Here is a 21,874-nt window from a genome sequence, read left to right as displayed (position 1 = left end):
AAACCATTCGTGGTTGAAGCTGATGTCAGTGATAGGGTAGTAGGCACGATCTTATTACAAGAGGGTCGACCAGTTGCTTTTGAAAGCAAGAAATTAGACCGTGTAAAACGGAATTATTCTGTTTATGAGAGGGAGCTGTATGCAATAGTACATGCAATGAAGAAATGGAGGCACTATTTGTACAGTGCCAAACTTTTGATCTTGTCAGATCATGACAGCATTAAGTGGCTTAATGACCAATCGGATCTACAAGGGCGTAAAGCCAGATGGGCCGAACTCCTCCAAGAGTTCGATTATGAGAATGCCCCTCATAAATGAATTGAGTTTTACTCAATTCTCTTCCGATTTGCTTGAATCCTTAAAAGGAAAATGCCAGGTTGATCCGACATATTCCAATATATGGGAGGCAATTGATAATAGGGATCCAAATGGAAGGGCCTCCATTGAGGAAGAAACATCCGAGGATGTTTAACAAGGAAATGGAGCATCAGGGGTTGCTCAAATGGGATTCAAGTGGAAAAATTTTACCATTGAGAATGGTTATTTACTCTACAAGGGTAGGGTATGTGTTCTGAAAGATGAAGAAATAAGGCGCCGGATACTCTTTGAGTGTCATGATACCCCTAGTGCGGGACGTCCAGGAGTTAATAAGACTTATAGTCTTATTAAAAGGCAGTTCTATTGGCTTGGAATGAATAAGGACGTCATTGACTATGTGGTCAAATGTAATAAGTGCCACGTCCACCCATTAGAGATTCCTTCAGGAAAATGGGAGAGTATCTCCATGGACTTTATTGTCGGGTTACCCAGGACACAGAGGAGGCACGACTCTGTGTGGGTGATTGTGGATAGGTTGACAACTTCAACTGATGTTAAAACACCAGAATTGGCTAGATTGTTCATAGAAAACATATACCGATTGTATGGACTTTCAATATAGTTTTTGATCGGGATAGAATATTTGATAGTCAATTTTGGCGTGCTGTATTTAGGAAGTTGGATACTAAACTTAGCATGAGCTCGGCGGAGCACCCGCAAATTGATGGGCAAACTGAAAGGGTTAACCAAATCCTTGAAGATATGTTGAGAGCATATGTAAGTAAAAGGCGAACTAATTGAGAAGAGTATTTACCGATAGCAGAGTTTGCATATAATAGTGCTGAACACTCTTCCACTGGATATAGTCCATTTTGTTAGCAGATTAGTCAGCTTAGGGTGAGTTTGTGCTGCAGAGGCTGTGGCCTTTTTATAGTATTTTTTTTGGCATTTTTTGGTGCCCTTTTTAGGGCTAGGGAGCATTTAATGTTGGCCGACCAGCATTAAATGCTGGCCAACTGCATTTAATGCTCCCCCCGTTTTATGCCTATATATTGCTAGGGCTCCTCCTCCTCTTGTGTACTTCAACCATCATTTGTGGATTCTTCTGAGGAGAGAGGAGCCGGTGCCAGGGTGCCCACATAGCCAGTGACTCACTGTTGTATGCTGCTGTCTCGTGTTCGATATGGATTCTGTTTCCCGGGCAAACATCTGAGTTCTCATCTGTATTTGTGTTTATTCTTTCTCTTGTCTTGTGTTTCAGCAGTTTATTTCAGCATGTTATTTATGCTTCCATTGTTGCACCACTTCTGACATGGTATCGGTTTTTAGGTTTTGTGTTTCTGCTGTGTTTTATTGCTGATTTCAGGACTGTTTTTCCTCTTGCTGATCAGGCAGCTGCTGCTCCAATTAGGCGACCAGTTTTGCCTGCGTTTTTTGCTGCAGTCAGCATCCGTACAGCCTGTGCCTTCATTTCAGCCTGCGTTTTGGTATTTCTGCATCTCCTCCTGGCTGGGCGCTAACATCATCAGGCCGTCTTTGCTGTTTTTGACAGTTTTTTGACTGATTTTTTGACTTTGTGTAGCAGATTTTGGCTTATTTTGATCAGATTTTGGGTTATATTGCATGTGAACTCTTACTTTTTGTAGTCTATGCTCGTGGTTTGGCTGTGTTTCCTCTCCCAATCCCTTCTTTTCTCTACTTCTTTTCTGAATCCTCTCCAGATGGCTCCTCCACGCACATCCACTGATGACAAGCTCCATGGACCTGATTATTACACGTGGAGTGCGGTGATGAAGGCATGGTTTATTCAGAAGCGGTTATGGTATGTGGTTAATGGAGCTGTGGCACGTCCTCGACAACCTTTTCCAGTTCCATCTGATTTTGATGAAGACAACCATGAGGAGGTAGTGTTTACATGGGATTCGGATGATGCCCGTTCTTATTCGGCGTTACTTCGGTGTATTTCCAAAGAAGTCCTACTGGCGGTCACCTCCTGTACGACAACTTCAGATGTATGGTCAAAGTTACAGTTGATGTACGAGGCTTCTTCCACCATGCGGGCCGTTACTCTCTATGGACAACTCCAACAACTGAAGTTTGAATCCAAAGATACGATTCAATGCTTCCTACTTCGTGTTACCTAACTCCAAGACCAGCTTCGTACTATGCAGTCTGCCCTATCAGAGGCACATCTTGTTGGTACGGTACTCTATAAGCTTCCTCGAGAGTTTGATGGAGTGGCGAATGCTTTACGGGCGCAGAAATCTACGACTCCTGTCAGTTTTCTTCACATGTCCTCCATGCTACTTAAGCATGAGGCTACTTTACGGCTACAAGGGAGGCTTCCGTCACATTATGGAGGTTCAGGTGAGGCTTTTGCAGCTTCAGAGAGGGGTTCAAAGATGAAGAAGTTGAAGGTCCACTGTGGCAAGAAAGGTCATTTACGGAAGGATTGCAAAGAGTTAGCGGCTTCCAGGAAGAAAAAGGAGCAGAAGACGAAGCGGAATGCAGACTCCTTCGACGAGTCATGATTTGCCTCAGATTCCGATTTCGATCCTCCAGCCAAGGCAAGGTCCAAGGCGCGGAAGGGATCCTCTTCCTCGGATTGCGGGAAGGGCTTAGTGGCCCCTTTCTCAGCCACTTTCTAGTGGTGGTGATACGAACATCCCTCACGACTCTCCAGTGCCAGAGAGGTAGTGTGAGGGTAGTGAGATGGGGCAGCCGTGTCTCATCTATATGTCTATACAGATGCACAGGATCAAGAGAGAGACTTCCCTGACGCATCGATCGAAGTCTGACAGATACAAATCTTGGAGCTAGGATTGCCATCCAGGTTCATGATGGGCTGGTTACTTGACAGAGAGCGGGAGGCTTTCTTCTGGAGCCCACATGAGGGGACATTTTGGCGGTTTTGGCCGAAGGCTGGGATTCCATGGTCACATGTTCAGAGACATGTTTGGTAGATTGGTCTTGTATGTCCTGAGTGATATAGGTGACATAACATAGAGAGCTGCTCTGATTCTTCTCTATTTTCAGGTGGTGCTGTTATGATTGATATCGAAGCATCTTGGTGGTGGGCTAGCCACTCACTTCTTGGATATCCATGGTTCTTCTGGTGGTTCTATGTTGTATAGTTTATGATTCCCTATCATTGTACCATTGTATTGTATCGGCTCCCCCTTGATCTGAGAGAGGGTGTTAGCAGATTAGTCAGCTCAGGGTGAGTCTGTGCTGCAGAGGCTGTGACCTTTTTATAGTATTTTTTTTGGCATTTTCTGGTGCTCTTTTTAGGGCCAGGGAGCATTTAATGCTGGCCGATCAGTATAAATGCTGGCCGACTGCATTTAATGCTCCCCCCCATTTTATGCCTATATATTGCTAGGGCTCCTCCTCCTCTTGTGTACTTTAGCCATCATTTGTGGATTCTTCTGAGGAGAGAGGAGCCGGTGTTAGGGTGCCCACATAGCCAGTGACTCATTGTTGTATGCTATTGTCTCGTGTTCGATATGGATTCCGATTCCCGGGCATACATCTGAGTTCTCATTTGTATTTGTGTTTATTCTTTCTCTTGTCTTGTGTTTCAGCAATTTATTTCAGCATGTTGTTTATGCTTCCATTGCTGCACCACTCTTGACGCATTTATGCTAATGTATGGGTTTCAGCCCAAAGCTCCTAATGTAGTAGGACTGCATAAGGAAAAGGTTCAGGCAACAAAGGATTTTTTGGAGGATATGAATAGTATGTTAAAATTTGCTCAAGAAATATTAAGAAAGCTCAAGACCGAGCTAGAGCTTATGCAGATCCTTACCGAAGAGACATCTCCTTTAAAGAAGGGGAATTGGTCTATCTTAAAGTGCTTGGACAAACTAAAACCATGAAAACGGGATAGATCTCATTCGGCATTCTGACTTACTCCCTCGGGAGGACTTACTTCCCTGGCATATGGCAATTTCCTCTGCGTCTTTGCCATGACTTTTGTAACTCTTTTGTCGTTTAGTACTTTATAAATATAACATCCATTATGAGAGAGAGAGAGAGAGAGAGAGAGAGAGAGAGAGAGAGAGAGAGGTAGAAGGAACTACGAAAAAAAAAGAGAGGTAGAAGGATACCCCTCCCCCTTGAGAGACTGTAAGAGGGAGAGAGTTAGAAAGAGAGGGAGAGGGAAGAAGATCCTGAGAGACTGTGAGGGAGGGAATTAGAGAGAGGGTTAGGGAGGAAAATAATTAACTCAACATCCCCCTGTCTCGTTCTTTGTCTTGACAATCTTCTCTCACGCTCTCCCATCCCGAATTCATTCTCCTTCTCTATCTCTCGATAATCGCTCGTGAATGATGGCTCCAAAGCAATGAGGCGGAAAGACCATGAGATTCACCGCAACCGCCGGTCAAAGAATGGGTATTGCTAGAGATATGGGAGTGCTCGAGGTTGTCGGAATCGCCACTACCAACAGCCATAAAATGTTAGCTTTTGCATTAAATGGTACAAAAACTAATTGTTAAAGTATATGCACAACATCCATATAAAAATTAAGTACATAAAATATTAGCTTTCATATTTACACTTACACGAAATGACAATTTCATCTAGAGAGCGTATTAATATACGCATAAACGGTTAATTGCTACCTATGATTTGTAGTTAGATTAATGGAGATTATAATTCATAGAATCATGATGGAAATAGTTGCAGGAGGTTATTGGACGAAATGAGTAAATGACTTTATGTCCACTCGAGATTAGTAAAATAACTCGATATATTTATTGCCAAACGCGACAATGGTTAAGAGTTGATTAACGCTTAAAAAGTGAAAGTCTTGGAAGTATTGATACGAAGGCCAGAAGCCTGGCCAAAGAGCGTCCAAACATCTAATGCTTTGCGAATATTGTCCTTGTCCGCACGTAAAATCATAAAGCTGTCATCAGCCAAAGATTGACTAATGAAGTGCTGAGCAAAAGGAAGAGATAATCCGGCCAATTGAGCAGAAGCTGCCATGGAGGATAACATCGAAAGAACTGGATGAGTCGCCAGGGCAAAGAAGAGGGGACTCAGAGGACAACCCTATCTCACAGAGCGTGCAAGGACAAAGGGCTCTGTAACACCACCATTTAGCATAACTCGCGAAGAAGCCGCAGCACTAATGGTGTAGATCAAGCGGGACATCCGAGTGCCAAAGCCCATGGTAGACATAAGTTCTGTAATGAAAGACCAGTCTAAATAGTCAAAAGCCTTTTACAGATCCAATTGGACCAATACCACTTCCTGACTAGAGTGCGTCGCATAGTCAATAGCCATTTGCACGTTTAAGATATTATGCAGAATGTTGCAGCCCTTAATGAAACCATATTGAAGAGGATGCACAATGGCCGAAAGATGCTTGTGGAGCCGATTCGCCAGTACTTTGGAAAAGATTTTATACATCGAACCCATCAAAGAGATTGGTCTCCAATGTTGCAACAGTGACGGCGAGGGAACCTTTGGAAGCAATTTAATAAGCCCTTCTTTCCATGAGGAAGGCATGAACCCTGTTTCCCAAACCTGTTGAGCCATAGCCGTCAATGGCACCAGTTGGGTAGCCGAACTCTCAAAGAATTCATTGGTGAGACCATCTCAACCGGGACTTTTATCCTTAGGCAGGTGCAACAAAACATCCATAACCTCCTCCTCACAGATATCTGTCTTCAAAGTAGTTTGCATATCAAGTGGAACGTGATGCCGGACCAGATCATAGAAGACCGAACGTGCATGCACAACCTGATCAGAAGGTGCCTGAGAAGAACCAAGAAGATCTAGAAAATAATTCTTGCACATATTAACAATGGTCTGAGGGTCAGTGACCATTTGACCTTTTGAATTCTGGAGTCTAGTCATATTTTCTCGAGCAGGAGAGGCATGCAGAGCGCGAAAGAACTTATGAGTTTGACAAGCACTATCTTGCAAATTCTTAGTCAGATTTTGCAATTTGGCCTTCTGATAAGATTTCAACTGAAACTCTTTAATAAGGTGAGCCAAACGCATTGCTAGTGACAGCAGAAATTCATCATTTGGAGTGTCCACCAGCAGCGAGCAAACCAAAGCCAGTAAGTCCTCCGCTGCGTGTCGACGTCGCCGATAAAGAGAGGCATGGTGGATCCCATACTGCCAAGTAATCCGTTGCACATTAGAGAGCAATCGATCAAAGGAAGCAATGCCCTCCAAGGTGAAGTCCAATAAGAATCTCTCAATCACTTGTTGCATATACCCTCGAAAGAGTGAATGCTTCAAATAAGAGGAGTTGAAACGTAAAGGGAGTCTATCCAGCGATTTCATAAAAGGTGCAATGGGTTGTGCAAGCATCTCAAGCTGGAGAGGGAAATGGTCTGACAAAGCATATTGCTGCAAGACTGTCATTTCCAGCATCTCAGGAAGAAAATCATCATCCTGCATAATGTACATACGGTCCAACCGCGACCATGTAGTTGCATACTACACCAAGTGGAAAGTAAACCCTGTAGCAGAAGGGTGTAGCCAGGACCATAGGTCTTGCTTAAGTATAGCAAGAGCAAACTCATGCCATATCCGACTTTCCGGAGCGTCCATCGCCGAATGCCTTGAAGTGGACTGCGAAGAATCAATACACATATTAAAATCTCCCATCAAAAAACCTCGTCTGCCAAGTGACAAGGAGGTCTTCAAGGTATTCCAAAGATCCCGGCGGGATAAAGGGTCATTCGGAGCATATAGACCCAGCAACCATAAGATCTCTCCTTCAAATAAAACTTCAACCACCACAAAGCAGCCATGTACATCATTTTTAATAAGAACCGGCTGATATTTCTCATGTACAATCATAAGCATACCAGAATAATGCCCGGCGTGTGTCCCTGCATAAAACAAGCGAAACCCATGGCAATCCACAACTTTTGCAGCTTCACTGTGACTCTTGTGCTATGGCGTGTTGTTTATGGCGAGAACAAATGCCTCGCACATTCCACGTGGCTAGCTTCATGTGTAGTCAAAGAGAAGATCAGGAACGAAGCCCCATTTGCCTCGATTTAACCTTTTTTGCTAGAATATCAAGGACATCCTCATCCAAAAAATCAGCTAACACAGCAAAAGAGTTTTGATGACCAGCTTTAGAGGTAGACGGAATATCCATTGTCTTGGGGATGGAACGGGGATAACGACGATCCCATGGTGTAATCACATTTCCTTGAGAATCAAAAGCCAACTTAGCAGGTGGGCCCTTTGGACCGTCGGTATAGACTGTCCTAGTAGAGTGATTACGGGGAGCAGAAGAAACCATAGTACGCGTAGCGTGCTCGGAAGACAACATTTCTTTCCTGTGCATATGCGTGCGCATGGAATCTTGGGAAACATTAGGCCCAATAGCCGCCAGGCCAGCATCAACCTTTTTACCTTTGTTGGGACGTGCCTCTACCCAGTCAGTGCCATGGGAATCTAAACCCGAAACCGGTTGTTTACCTTTATCCAGAACTTTAGGTGGCTGAGTAGCATCCTGTGATGGAGCATCAAGCACCATGTCGTCCATAGGCAACACAACATGCTCAGCATCTGAAGACGGTTGCTTCTTTGGGCATTCGGCCATAAAATGCCCCAATTTTCCACACGAAAAGCAGTGTCCTGCAAAGTTGCCCCATTTCAAGCGAAAGTGCAAAGGATGCATGCTAGAGCAATTAATACGAAGCCAAGCAAGCCTTTTCCTAGCAGTGTCCCATAACATACATAAACAGTTGTGATTCATGGCCCTTAGGCTCGGGGGGACCAGCACAGTTCCCACAGCGGCCATGGCATCCTTCAACAAAGGCCAATAGACAGCCGGGCAATTTTCCACTTCAACCCACACCGAGCACTCACGTTGAAGCAGGTGTTGAAAGTCTGCCATCGGGCGCCATGGCACAACATGGACCAAACGGCGATCAAAGAACAAGGGCAACTTAGATAGAAGATCAGCCCGATGCTTTTCAGATTTCAACAGCACCTCATAGAAGCCTCGGGGCCCAACAAAAATCTCCTCCACACACTCCGCCTGTAGTACATGGTGCAGCCACTGGGGAATATGGGAAAGCATTGGAATCCTGCCAGTAAAGAAGAGAATAACCGCCCGGTCATAAAACACCGAAAACGAATGCAAGACAGTTTTCAGGTCCACCGTGGCTTCCAGAACATCTTCAGTTCCAGAGTCCGAAAAAGCTTCATGATTATGCTAGACATACTCGCCAAGCAGAGTGTTGGCAAGTTCTAGCAAATGCTCCCAGTCAATGTCCTGAGAATCCACAGAGTCAGAGGCGACCTGAGCATACGAACGTTCATGAGGACCCATTGTCTCTTCGGGCGTATAATTGGAGCGTTTGCCCGCAGGCTGAAAGTCAGGAGCAGGAGGCGTCTCCTCTGTGAAAGGAACCATATCCTCCGGTTTCTCTGTATCAGAATCCGGACCAAGGGCTGCCACCATTTGGTTGATAAAAGCCATATCCAGGCCAGCCATGCTTCTCTCTTCTGTCACGAAATACTGATTCGCGCTAAGGCAACGAAGAAATTTGTTTACCCTGCTCTGTCACACTTGAGCTGTTACCTGCGCTGAGACAGGACGACGACAAAGGTGAAGGGGCAGGTCCGGAATTGGGCGTCTCTCTCTCTCTCGCTCGCTCTGCAGGTCCTGCAGGCTTGCAAAATCAGGAGACCGCCCGGCTGCAGCAACAGGACTGCAACGGGGCTCCTGTGCTGAACTGGCCGGACGCGAGCAGGTTAACCCCTAACCAACAGGGCGTGTGAACGCAGGCGAGTAGCTGAGGGTGCAGATCCAGGCGACTGTGCAGCGTCCGAGGGGAGACGCCAGGCAGGACTCCGCGCAGTAGGGCAGAGTCGCACCACAGAGGGAGACCAGGTCGCGACCCGAGGGCCATGGTAGACGACGCGACGGAAGCAAAGAAAAGAGGGATGACGCAGACCTGGCAGGCACGGACGTCGATGGCGAATTCTGAGCCTCCACAAGTAGGCGCCTGCGTGCAGGATGACGGTCGCGGGCAGAAAATGACGGCGCAGGCGATTTAGGGCGTCCTCTGACGGCACAGGGACAGGACGCCATCGTCGATCTTCACACGCGCCATCGTCGAGCTCTTTCTCTCTCTCCTCTCTCTCTCTCTCTTTTTGATTTCGAGTCTCTCTCTCTCTCTCTCTCTCTCTCCGGCATCAAAATAACATTGACAGTCAAGTTTGTCCTAATATTAAACCCAATGTTAATATTAAAATCAATACTAACATTATGCAAATATTAAATGTTAAAGTCATAATAACATTTAATGCTACATCTACATTAAAATTATTGATGGCACTAACATTAAATATTAAATTGACAAAAATTATTGTCAATCAAAATATTGATGTTTATTCGAGCTACAAGAACTTAATTGCCAATGATAGTTTGCTATAGCCTTCGAGTGCCAGCTTCTCGGACTCCAATCATGAGAACTACTGAAATTCTTGTGCACAAGCATCACCACAACACTAAAAACTCGAGTACGAGTACCGAATAAGAAACGTACCTTGTCATTGTACCCATCCCTTGCAACACTTCCCTTATGCAGGCCTCTCTTGCTAGCAGTGTCCCATATCACCCTAAACGAGATGAAGGCATACCTACTAGGCATGAACCATCACGGTTTTGTGAGCAAATTTAGTTTTGTGAACGTCATTAGATCTTGTGTCTAATTGTAGGGCGATGCTCTAATTCAATGACTATTGGCAATTGCTATAAATTATCTTTGAGGTATTGTAGGCCTTTCCAGGTTACCAAGAAGATACATAGCATATCTTGTAAGTTGGATTTATTTTTGGGAATCTGAGTTTACCCTATGTTCCTCGTTAGTTGTTTAAAAGAATGATGGGACAAGGTGTATTGATTGTTCCAATTGGAAGTCTTGCGATTGGAGGATACCTCTTGATATGTTTCACTCCAACTAGAATTGGTTCTTGATCTTAGGACTAAAAAATCCCGTTGGACCGTTTATCCTGAGTACTAGGTGAAGTGGAAAAACCGCTTTTGAGGCTACTTGGGAGTTTATACTTTCATTGAATACTCGTTCTCCTCACTTTTTTCTTGAGGATATTGTTGAGGATAAAAAACATTTATAAGGGGAAAAGTGTTACGTCTTTAGACATCCGGATGGGTGCTAGTAACGTAGGTCACAATGGTCATGATGTGGCTTAGTACGAATCCACTAAGGGCACTTTGTACGAATGCATTAAGTCCTATTTATTGGACTTAAGGCCCTATCATGCACATTCATTGTGTAATTACTACTCTTGGACTCTTGGCTTGTTGGCTGATGCATCCATACAACGGGATGGTGTAGGTTGGTGGTGTTGTTAGAGAGTCATTTCCTGGACTGCAAAGTGCCACGTCAGCAGCATGGACAGCGTAGGAGCCATGTCAGCAAGCCATGTCAGGAGTCTGCGCAGGTACCATGGGCAGCGTGCAGTCGGACAGCTTTTATCATTATTTTATGCAATCGGCTGCATTTACTGCAGTCAACCTGGTGCTGGGCACTATTTTTTCTCGGCTATTTATAGTCCGTTTGTGGCACACTTTCAGATTTTCTGATCTGACATCTGACAGAGTTGGTCTGCTGAGATTGACAGTGCGCGGGCTGACGGAGATCGAGGTTCTCAAGGTCGAGACACACGTAGATATTCTCTCTGCACCCGTGTATATTTTTGCACTCTTATACAACATACTACTCTGCAGATTTTTTGCGTTACATTGTCTCCTTTTCTCTCCCTCTCTTCTCTCTCTGTTCACTCTCTCTCAGTCTTTGTCCTACGCTTCTGCATCACTGCATTTTGACATGGTATCAGAGCGGTGAAATTGGATGGACTGATTGAAGAACCTACTTGAAGAGGAGATTTCAGCGCGATACAAGGCTACGTTTTCAGCATTTGAGGGTGAGCGGGAGGGTGTGCATCGGAACAAGGCTGAAGTGAGTGTGGGCGTGCGGGAAAGGAGTCTAGTTGGTGAATTTGCTGCAGGTTATTGCTGTTCGAAGGGGAGGAAGGCTGTGTTTTAGACCTTCCATTGCAGATTATACCTTTTCATCGCCTCCGGCGGCTAAAGAAGGTTTGGGAAGCGGAGGAAACAGCCCTAACAGTTTGCATTTACATAGTTAGAGGGGGCTGACTTTGCGTTTGTGCAGGCATTGCAGGTGAACATGTCTACAGAGACTGATTTGGAGTTCCAGGCGATCATGGACAGGAAGGTGCCTATCCTACCGGCTCTTCCATCAGATCAGAAGCTTGATGGTGACAATTACCGTATCTGGCGGGTGATGATGTTGGCCATTTTGGAGTCTTATGATTTGGCGGAGCTTGTGATGGAGGAGAATAACAGGCCCTCGGTAAGAGATGAGTCTAAACTCTCTTCCAATGCTCATGCGGAGTTGACCAAGGCCTAGTCTCATTGGGACAAGTTGACCAAGGCCTAGTCTCATTGGGACAAATTGAATGCCAAGATTCGCTATTTTCTTTTTCTGTCTTGCACTACAGCCATGATAGCTCATATTGAGCACTTGACGGTGGCTCTAGAGATATGGTTGGAGCTCGATCAGATGTATAATTGGATGACCTTGATGAAGAGGGTTTCTTTGGAGGTGTAGATGCGAACCTTGTCTGTGAACAAGTCTTCTTCGCTTCGAGAACACATCAACAAGCTTCGGCAGCTTCAGATGCAGGTTCAAAATGCGGGGAAGCCTATTTTGTCGGAAGACATGGCGTTCGCTTTATTGTCCCAGTTGCCGCCACGATTCGGTACATTTTATTCCGCTCTTATTGCATCAGGGCAGAAGTTGACTCTTCGATGGGAAGAGTTGGTTCCTATGGTCTTGGACCAAGAGGAACAATTGAAGGGCCAGAATGCTTCCAAATTAGAGGCATTGGTTAGTCAAGCCTCTCAAAAGAAGAGGAATGAACAAAAGAAGGAGGACAATAAATCCAAGAAGGACAAGGAGAAGGAATCAACTTGCCATATTTGTGGTAAGACCGGTCATTGGAAGGATTGCCTCGACAAAGACAAGGACATCAAGAAGGATACGAAGGATTTTGGAGCGGTGGTTGCACCCTCCTTAGCTGCTTTTCTACACTTAGTAGTCATTGAGGACTCTACACCGAAGACTTTTGATGCTGCGATGATAACTCCCCAGGCTCGAGAGTGGATCGTGGACAGTGGTGCCTCACGGCACATGACTCCTTCTCCTGTTGATGTTGTCCATTTGCAACCCTTGCGTGGGAAGATTCTCATTGGAGATAGCTCTTCTGTGTCTATTGCTGTGCGGGGTGAGATGCAGCTGATTCCAGATGGACGTAGTGGTACCCACACTTCCGAGGTGTTGCATGTGCCAAGCTTGGAGTATCATTTGCTTTTGGTCCATAAGGTTTGTTCTCTTGGTCTCTTGGTGGAGTTTGACAGTGCTGTTGTTCGAGTCCTTGATTGTGGATTGACAAAGGTTCTCTCTTTTGGGTTTGAGGAGAATGGCATCTACAAATTGAAGTCTTCTACAGCTCTTACCTCTCTTCTTCTGACCTCTTAGACACAGTCCGAGCTATTGCATGCTCGATTTGGCCTCCTGAACTATGAGTACCTTGAGGAGGCGTTGCGAGGATCGTTTGTCCAAGGTTTGTTAGACATAGTGGTGAGCCATCAGCCATGTCTCTTGCATTCGTAGGAAACTGCATCGGGATGCGATTTCCAACAAAGCTTCAAGGTAGTCTACATTACCTATGGAGCTTGTATCTATGGATCTTTGTGGCCCGATGAGGACCGAGTCTCTGAAGAGGAGCTTGTACTTCATGTTGATAGATGACTACAGCAGGATGACTTGGGCCTATTTTTTGACATTGAAGTCGGAGGCTTTCTCTCACTTCAAGGATTGGCTTCTCTTTGAGGAGAACCAATCTGGCTGGCGACTGAAGATCTTGCGTTCAGACAAGGGCAGTGAATTTATGTCTAATGACTTTACTCATTTTTGTGCAGATAGGGGCATTCACCAGGAGTTTTCTAACACCAACACTCCTCAAGAGATTGGTATTTTGGAGTGGAAGAACGGAAGTGTAATTGAGATGGTGCGCACCATGATGGAGCACCGAGACAGACACCTTAGTTTCTATGAATTGAGGCCATGGCTACTGCAGTTCACATTCTCAATCGATCTCCCACTTCGGCCGTTGACAGGATGACACCTTTTGATTCTTACTTTGGGTCTAAGCCTGATCTCTCTTATTTCCGGATCTTTGGGTGTGACGCCTATGTGTACATCCCGAAGACGCAACGTGACAAGTTTGAGGCAGCTTCCCGACGACAGGTTATTGTTGGCTATAGCTCCCAATCCCAAGGTTATTGTCTGTTTGATCCTGTCAAGCGGGATGTCTATACGAGCCGAGATGTGCGGTTCGTGGAAGTTCCGGCCACAGAGGGGGGTGAGGCGGCCCCCGTCCTTGGAGATCTAGGGGAGAGTTGGGCTCTCGAGACAATTCCTTTGGAGCCAGAGCCCCTTGATGGAGATTCTTCTCTTCCACTAGCCACCCCAGTGGAGTTGTTGTCAATGGATGCTCTCGAGTCTTCAGTAGATGGAGAGCGATGGGGAGAGGTTCGGCCTCCTCCGCGTTGGGCCCGTGACACACTCCGAGATTCATGGATCGAGGGGGTCCCTGAGAGGAGTGGGAATCGTAGGATGGACCGCGGAGGTCACGGAGGACCTAGACACATTTTACGGAGCTTGTTTGCTCTAACTATTATTTGATGACCCGTGTTATGCAAGATCGAGAGTCCACTTTAGTGAAGGAAGCTTTGCAGTCTGACCATTGGCGGAAGGCTATGAAAGCCGAGCTGGAGGGTATTGAGCGGAATGGCACTTGCTCTCTTGTGCTTTGTCCCTCTCACAAGAAGGTGATTGGTGTCAAGTGGGTCTTCAAGACCAAGTACCTTAGCGATGGTTCTTTGGACAAGCACAAGGCTCGCCTTGTTGCTAAAGGTTTTGCTCAGTGCCCAGGCATTGACTTCCTTGATACTTTTGCCCCCACTGCTCGTATGGCGACTATCCGCATTGTTCTTGCCCTGGTTGACCATAGGCGATGGCTGGTCTATCAGTTGGATGTGAAGTCGGCCTTTCTTAATGGTGACTTGCAGGAGGAGATCTATGTTGAGCAGCCTTCTGGCTTTGGATCCTCAGATGGGAAAGTTTACAGGTTGAAGGCGGCCTTGTATGGCCTCAAGGAGGCTCCGCATGCATGGAACGAGAAGATCAACTCGTTTCTTCAGTTGAAGTTGGAATATCGGTGCTCCAAGGCCGATCCGCAGCTTTATGTGCACACTTTCGAGGCTGGTCATGTGTTGTTTGTGTTGTATGTTAATGATTTGATTCTAACGGGGGATCATGCACAGCAGGTGCAAGAGACCAAGACAGCTTTACATCACCCATTCGAGATGACGGATTTGGGGCTGCTTCATTTCTTCTTGGGTTACGAGATTTATCAGTCTCAGAGTGGGATTTTTATCTCTCAGTAGCGATACATTCCGGAGCCTTTGGTGACTTTTGAGATGGAGACACGTGGTAGCATGCAGTTGGACAGTTTTTGTCATTATTTTATGCAGTCAGCTGCATTTACTGCAGCCGATCTGGTGTTGGGCACTATTTTTCCCTGGCTATTTATAGTCAGTTTGTGGCACAATTTCAGATATTCTGATTTGACATTTGATAGAGTTGGTCTGCTGAGGCTGATGGTGCACGGGCTGATGGAGATCGAGGTTCTCAAGGCGGAGACACACACATTTTCTTTGCACCCGTGTATATTTCTGCACTCCTATACAGCATACTACACTGCAGATTTTCTGCGTTACATTGTCTCCTTTACTCTCTCTCTCCTCTCTATGTTCACTCTCCCTCACTCTTTGTCCTACGCTTCCGCATTGCTGCACTCTGACAGGTGTGGGATGCCAATCCTCAGGATGTGGTCGTGACTTGGAGTGTGGCTAGCTCCCAAGCTTGGGGGTGAGCCCATCTGGCTCTATGGCTGGGAGGCGAGTTTGATATTCAGTCCCCATTATGTTGTGGACTAGTGGACACACTCGTGTCAAAACATCTTGCCTAGTCACTATTTTTAGAATTTACCAATTCTATGCGTAGTGCCTACTGTTTCAGTTAGTTTCAGTTCAGCAAGTACAATCTATTGCGTTCAGCTCACACTGTCTACTCATTATCTACTCTCATTCTCTTGTTTCTCTCTCCTCCATAGTTGGTCAAAACCAAGGTTTGGTATCCGAGTGCTCTTGCTGCCTTTGGTTTGGCTGTGTCTTGCTGTTTCAAGCAATAGTGCATGATCCCAATGTAACATAAGTATCTATAGTGGACCTTTGTATGTCGAAATTACTTGCCAATTGAATCAGTCCAATCTGTCAGTGAGATCCCCTCTCCATACATGATTTGTACATCGGGGTGTCCTACAAGTATCACAACACATGCCCCAGCCTCTGGGTTCTCCTTTCTGTTCACATGGGTTTTAGATGGGCTTTTCTTGTTGGCTGGAGGGCTTTATGTGAATTTCTTTCTTTTTGGTATACTTAAAAAGCAAAAAAAGGCAAAGAGGAAAAGGAGAGTGAAGAAGGGAGAGAAAGAGGTAGGTGGGTGTGCTGGATGCCATTCTTTTCTGGGGTGGGTTTTGAACTGTTTGAATCCTTGGGAGCCTCCACAATATGGGGTGGGTTTTGAACTGTTTGAATCCCTGGGAGCCTCCTCAATATGGCAACTTTGACGCTACTATCACTAATGGCTATATCTTCCTTCAAAATTCATTACAGCAAGCTCTCACCGGCTGTGATGTCATTTTAGGGTTGGATAGGCTTCACTCATGTTATCAGTTCTTTAGGGCTATACTCAATCTTTTAGCCATTTCGCCCATTAATATTCAATGCATAGATTCCCACAAAAGAAAAGTGTGAACATGTGTGTGCTGGTGCATACATGGCATGTAAGTTTTGGGATTAGAGTAAAATATGAAGTCTGTGGGGTTGTGCAGGGCCTAAACGGTTAAAAAGGTTGTTTGAATTTTCAGGAACTCAAGTGCTTTCGTGGGAAAAACGAGTTCAAATAGCACTCGACGCAGCAAAAGGGATTGAATATATGCATGAACATACCAAGCCAACCTATATTCATCGAGACATAAAGCCAAGCAACATTCTCATTGACACGAACTATCATGCTAAGGTATGCCACTGAAGCTTTATGTTCTGATTACTTCAGCCATCTGATTTATGTTGGATGTCAGGTTGGGGATTTCGGTTTGACAAAGTTTATAGACCCAGATAGTACAGGGGAAAATACAACATCGAGACAAATGGGCACGTATGGGTACATGCCGCCAGAGTAAGTAGCTGGCTCTTCTTCTTTGCCATAATAGAGTTTTCAGCAGTATTGGCGCTTTTGAATATTTGTAATTGTTCGGACATCACAGATATGGACATGGACAAGTTTCAGTAAAGATGGATGTCTATGCATTTGGAGTTGTCCTGTTCCAAATAGTTTCTGCCAAGGAGGCTCTGATAGATTCTCCAGAAGGAAAACGTGACCTTGCATCCCTGGTATGCAACAAGCTGTTTCGATCAATGGAGTGTTTGTTTCTAGTTCTGTTATGATAATATAGTTACAATAATCATCTTGCCTAAAGACATTTGATAGAGTGCTCTGACACACACACACACACACACACACACACACACACACACACACACACACACACACACGCGCATGTGCACACAATTCATCTGACAGTTTGTTTGCATCATTGCAGTTTCGGAATTTTCTGGAGGAGCCTAATGCAAGAGAGCAGCTCCATGCTCTTGTGGATCCAGCTCTGGGAAACAATTATTCTTCGGAGATGGCGTGGAAGGTTGGATGTTGTTACTCCAGTGAATGAGTGATTCTGTGGTGCAAATGTTGTGGGAAAAGTTGGTAGCTGTCTTATGGGTTACTGATGCTTTCGCTTTGCTGCACTTGCAGATGATCGTTTTGGCTGAAAGATGTACGAATCCCCAGCCTGAATTGAGACCCCCTATGACAGAAGTAGTTTTAGAACTTGCCGGCATGTCCACATGATCATTCTTTAGTGACATGATGATCTTATTTTTCTAATTCTTTATTTTCAAGGAAAGTGGATGAATCATGTGGCCTTTCTATTTACCCATTTCTGTCTCCTTAAGCCTTGTACAATATTGTTAAATAGAGCTAAGCAATATAAATGCAGTTCCTGACCCTATGGCAAACCTAGTGCAGCCATCACTAGAAGATGCTAGAAGAGGGTTGCTTGCACTTTGTTTTGTGAAGCTTGTGAATATGGATTGTTTGATACTAATAGGATTGCAGTTGAAAATGCTTCTCTCCAATTTCCATTGATTTTGGGATTCTATTCTCAAAGCCTTGGTGTTGGCATGAGGGGTGGTATTTTCTTTACTAACTTTTGTGCTGCATTGAAACCTTGCCTTGCTATTCTGCCCTTCTTCCTTCCTCATCTATGTGGTTGATAATGTTTAGTCTTATTGGCACCTAGTTCAGCCATCACCAGAAATTGCTAGATGAAGGTCCATGAACTTCACTTTGTGAAGCTTGTAAATTTGGGTTGTTTGACACTTAAAAGTCTACTAATAGGATTGTTGTTGAGAATGCTTGTCTCCAATTTCCATTGTTGATGGGATTCTATTCTCAAAGCCTTGGTGTTGTGCGTGAGGGGTGGTATTCTCTTTACTAGTATTTGTGCCTTCACTAAATGCATTGAAACCATAGTGTTGCCTCTCCATCCTCCACTTCATCATTATCTATGTAGTTGATAATGTTTTAAATTCGTTGGCAAGAAGATGGCTTGATGCTGTACGTATTTATGCCCTCATTAAAGGCATCGAAGCTTGTCTTGCTTTGTCTCTTTTCCCATGCATTTGATTACGTATGATCCTATTACCACGAGGGTGTTTTGGTTGTAGAGGTTCTTTAAGGCATCCCTTGTACCATGAAAACATGAGATTCTCAATCATGTTCTTTTTGGTTCATCCATTTATCTGATCATGTTAGCTCTTGAAAGGGTCTTGTTTGCAAGGACAAGGTGAATAGTTTTAAGCCTCCCTTAGCACCTTCCCCTATGGTGCAAGGGTAACATATAGGGGTGAGGGTTAGACCTTTTGCTCTTCCTCTAATTATGAGATGTATCTAGAGAAGTACTCAATGGTCTTGGCATCATCATCCAAGCGAAATTGAGAGTTAAACCCATGGGACGAGTATTTGCATAATTGAGTACGCAACTTGGAAGTAGAGAATGTGGTTTTGAACGACTCGCTTGTGAAAGTGTTGATAAGCTTGGTGGAACAAAAAGGAAAGCTACATCTGCATTCATTTCCATAGGCTTAATTTCACTACATTTGATTAGCTTTACTTGTTTCTTTTAGACTAATGCATTGTATGTTTGCTCTTTCGAATGTGAAACTCTTGTATCATCAAGCTTTTTAATATTGAACAATACATTCTTTGAACTCAATGAAGAATTTGCAATGAAAAACGTATATCTACACACAAAAAAGCTTAAAATAGAGAGGGTTGTAAAAGGAGTATCTCATAAAGCTAAGCAATAGCTATCCAAATATCAAACAAGCATAAAAATGATATTTTAACACTTCCAAAGATGTATGAATTTTGTGTAAGCTCTCCTAAGTAATTTGACTTTTTTGAGCATAAAACAATCATTGGAGATTAAGTACATGCAAACTGCATTTATAAATCAATTTCACTTTGCATAATCTTTGTAAAGTGATTAAATCAACATGGAAAATTCTCCAAGATGACAAATTCATCAGAATTTATGTGCAATCTAAAGTTAGGAGCAATTTGGAAGCCTTTAATGTAAACTAATTAATTTTGATTAATGTTTAAACCTTACAAAAAGTTTTATGTGATAAGATGGATGCCATGTAGTTTTCAAATAATGAAAAAACATGGAAAAATGATATGAGCATGTTGATTGATAAAAATGCATCGACATAGGCCATTTTCAACATAAATAGCCTCCTTGTGCATTGGGATCAGCAATATTCATGGATATCGTGACCTCATAAGTCATCAAGTCTCTCTATTTCTGTTTCTCTATTGCATACATAAGCAAACCCCTACTTAAAAATAAGTAGAGCTTGAGCTTAAGCAAGCCCTATACTAAATCCAAGTAGACCTCTTGGTTAAATCCCTTGCTTATGAACAACAATTTGTATCTATGTTTTAGTCCATGTGCTTGCATGCATCAAAACTATGTAATATCCAAACCAAGTTGTTTTGCTTGAAACCTAGCCAAAAATGGCTATGAAGTCATTCCCAAATTGGGCTATTGCAACCCCAAAATGAGCCTCAAGGGCTCAAGCACCTATTTGACTCTAATCTAGATCTTGATGATAAGAATAACATCTCCAGCAATGAGCAGATAGTAAGCATTAATATTTGAGAAGAAGCTCAAAACCTCAACCTTTGTGACAAAGCTTCACTCCTCATGCTTCTCACTTCAAGTATGAGAATATGGGATGTCGCTCTGATACCAATTGAGAGGGAAGTAATGATGGGACGCAAGGTAGAAGCTTTGGAGTGTAGGACGGTTGAGAGAGAGAAGAACACAAGAGAGTTATATGGGTGAGTGGCACTCTTATTCTTTGTTAAATTCACTTATATATGACTGTACAGTGCATATACATACATATAAGGGATATCTACCCACTGGCTATAAGCCGTTGGCCTTTACCCTAATAAGTGCTCGAGCATTTTTACTTCTATGTGATGACTTTGCCACCTCGATAAACTGTCAAATTTTCCTCCTTTCAAGTTGCCTTCATCTCAACAATTTCAGATGGTCATGCTTTGAGTTGTGCTAATGTAAGTTTATCTATGATATCTATAACTTGGTTTCCTCTAAACATTTTGATTGCTTCAATACTTCATCTTTATCTTCCATGCTTTTAGGAAGGCAAAGAGAAGTTGGTATGTAAGCTATATAAGAGCTTATATGGTTTGAAACATGCTCCAAGGAAATGATATCATAAATTTGATGCCTTTATGCAGTCTCAAGAGTATACTAGAAGTGAGATTGATTACTACCTATGCACTGGACGACTTGGGATGGAGGCCTTATGAACTTGATTCTTTATGTGGATGACATGTTGATTTCTAGGAAGCCAATCATGGATGTGGATGCTTTAGAAAAAGCATGAAGCCTCTAACATGGACTTGGGAAATGTTGGTATGTGCATCATGCAAGATCAAGATAAAAAGATACTCTATTAGAAGGAATACATTGGCAATGTATTTGTGCATTTTAATATGGAGAGGGGAAAGGCTATCTCTATTCCATTGCCTCCATATTTGAAACTTAGCGAAGAGGACAACCCCAAGTCAAAGGAGTAGAGGCCAAAATGGCCAAGGTTCCTTATACATCCACAATTGGTAGCTTGATGTATGCCATGGTTGCTATACATCCAAATATTGCCCATGTAGTGGGAGTTGTTAGCAAGTATATGTCAAATCCTAGCAAGAGGTATCGGGAGGTAGTAGTAAAGAGCATCATGTGATACTTGAATGGTACTAAGTGTATGTGCATATGCTTTTGAAGGAAGGATGCATCTATTCTTGAAAATGTAGATGCTAATTTTGTAGGGAATATAGACTCTAGGAGGTCTACTATAGGTTTTGTCCACTTTCACAAGTGGTGCAATCTCTTGGATCTCTTGATTGTTGCAACCATGTATGGCTTTATTCACCATTGAGATAGAGTATGTTACAACCATTAAGGCTTGTAAGGAAGCTATATGGCTTACTTTTCTACCAGGAGATTTGGACATTGCAGAGAGGAGGTGCTTACATTGCACAATGATAGTCAGAGTGTCATTCAACTATCATGGAACCATGCCTTTCATGTAAACAATAACCACATTGAGGTGAAGTATCATTTCATTAGGGAGGTTCTTGAGGACAAGTGCATTGAGCTTGTCAAGATCCATAAGGATAATAACCATGCAAATCTTCTCACAAATATATTATTTTCTAAGCACTTTGCACACAATAGAGTATTGATGTGTATAGGATAAACCTACATTGTGAATTGCACTATTGGCCTAAGTCCCCTTGTGTTGCCATCGTTTTCATCCCTCTCTTTCTTTTTGCATTTTTTCATGAATGACCACTATTTTCATAATATCGAAACTTTCCTTCGAACATCTTCTTCCCATTAGTCTTCTTTTCACCTTGAGCTTTGGTGTTTTCTAGGAGTGCAACATCTCCACCATTGCTTCCATCATGTTGCTTTAGCTAGATCTCATTCTCCATCCACATGGCACATAAGTTCTCGAAAGTGAAGGAGGGATTCTACCTCTTTCACTATCCAATGTTATGACTAGGCCAACATACTTGGGGAGAAAAACTATAATATATCTCTAGCCAACTCTTGGATGGTCTTTGCTTTCATTGCTAGATAATCACGTAGATTCTTGATCTAGATAATG

The 21,874-nt window shown here is 43.7% G+C and overlaps 1 protein-coding gene across 1 annotated transcript in view; it reads left to right on the top strand.

Moving 5' to 3' along the window:
* The window catches only part of LOC148031290 (chitin elicitor receptor kinase 1-like), a 59,761-nt gene extending 42,151 nt beyond the window's left edge, over window positions 1-17,610 (top strand). The window contains exons 10-14 of the mRNA XM_087685561.1: window positions 16,414-16,565; window positions 16,627-16,724; window positions 16,813-16,939; window positions 17,149-17,247; window positions 17,358-17,610. Of these exons, the coding sequence (XP_087541687.1) occupies window positions 16,414-16,565; window positions 16,627-16,724; window positions 16,813-16,939; window positions 17,149-17,247; window positions 17,358-17,453 (572 nt within the window). The 3' untranslated portion in view covers window positions 17,454-17,610. The remainder of the gene's footprint in view (window positions 1-16,413; window positions 16,566-16,626; window positions 16,725-16,812; window positions 16,940-17,148; window positions 17,248-17,357) is intronic.
* Window positions 17,611-21,874: the final 4,264 nt, after the last annotated feature.

The sequence above is a fragment of the Lygodium microphyllum genome, chromosome 9 (assembly GCF_053477565.2).
Source record: "Lygodium microphyllum isolate KBCC chromosome 9, Lygodium_microphyllum_v1.1.10, whole genome shotgun sequence".
NCBI classification, from domain to species: domain Eukaryota; kingdom Viridiplantae; phylum Streptophyta; class Polypodiopsida; order Schizaeales; family Lygodiaceae; genus Lygodium; species Lygodium microphyllum.
Note: the sequence above shows the minus strand (reverse complement) of the source record. Positions and strands in the feature narration are given on the sequence as shown.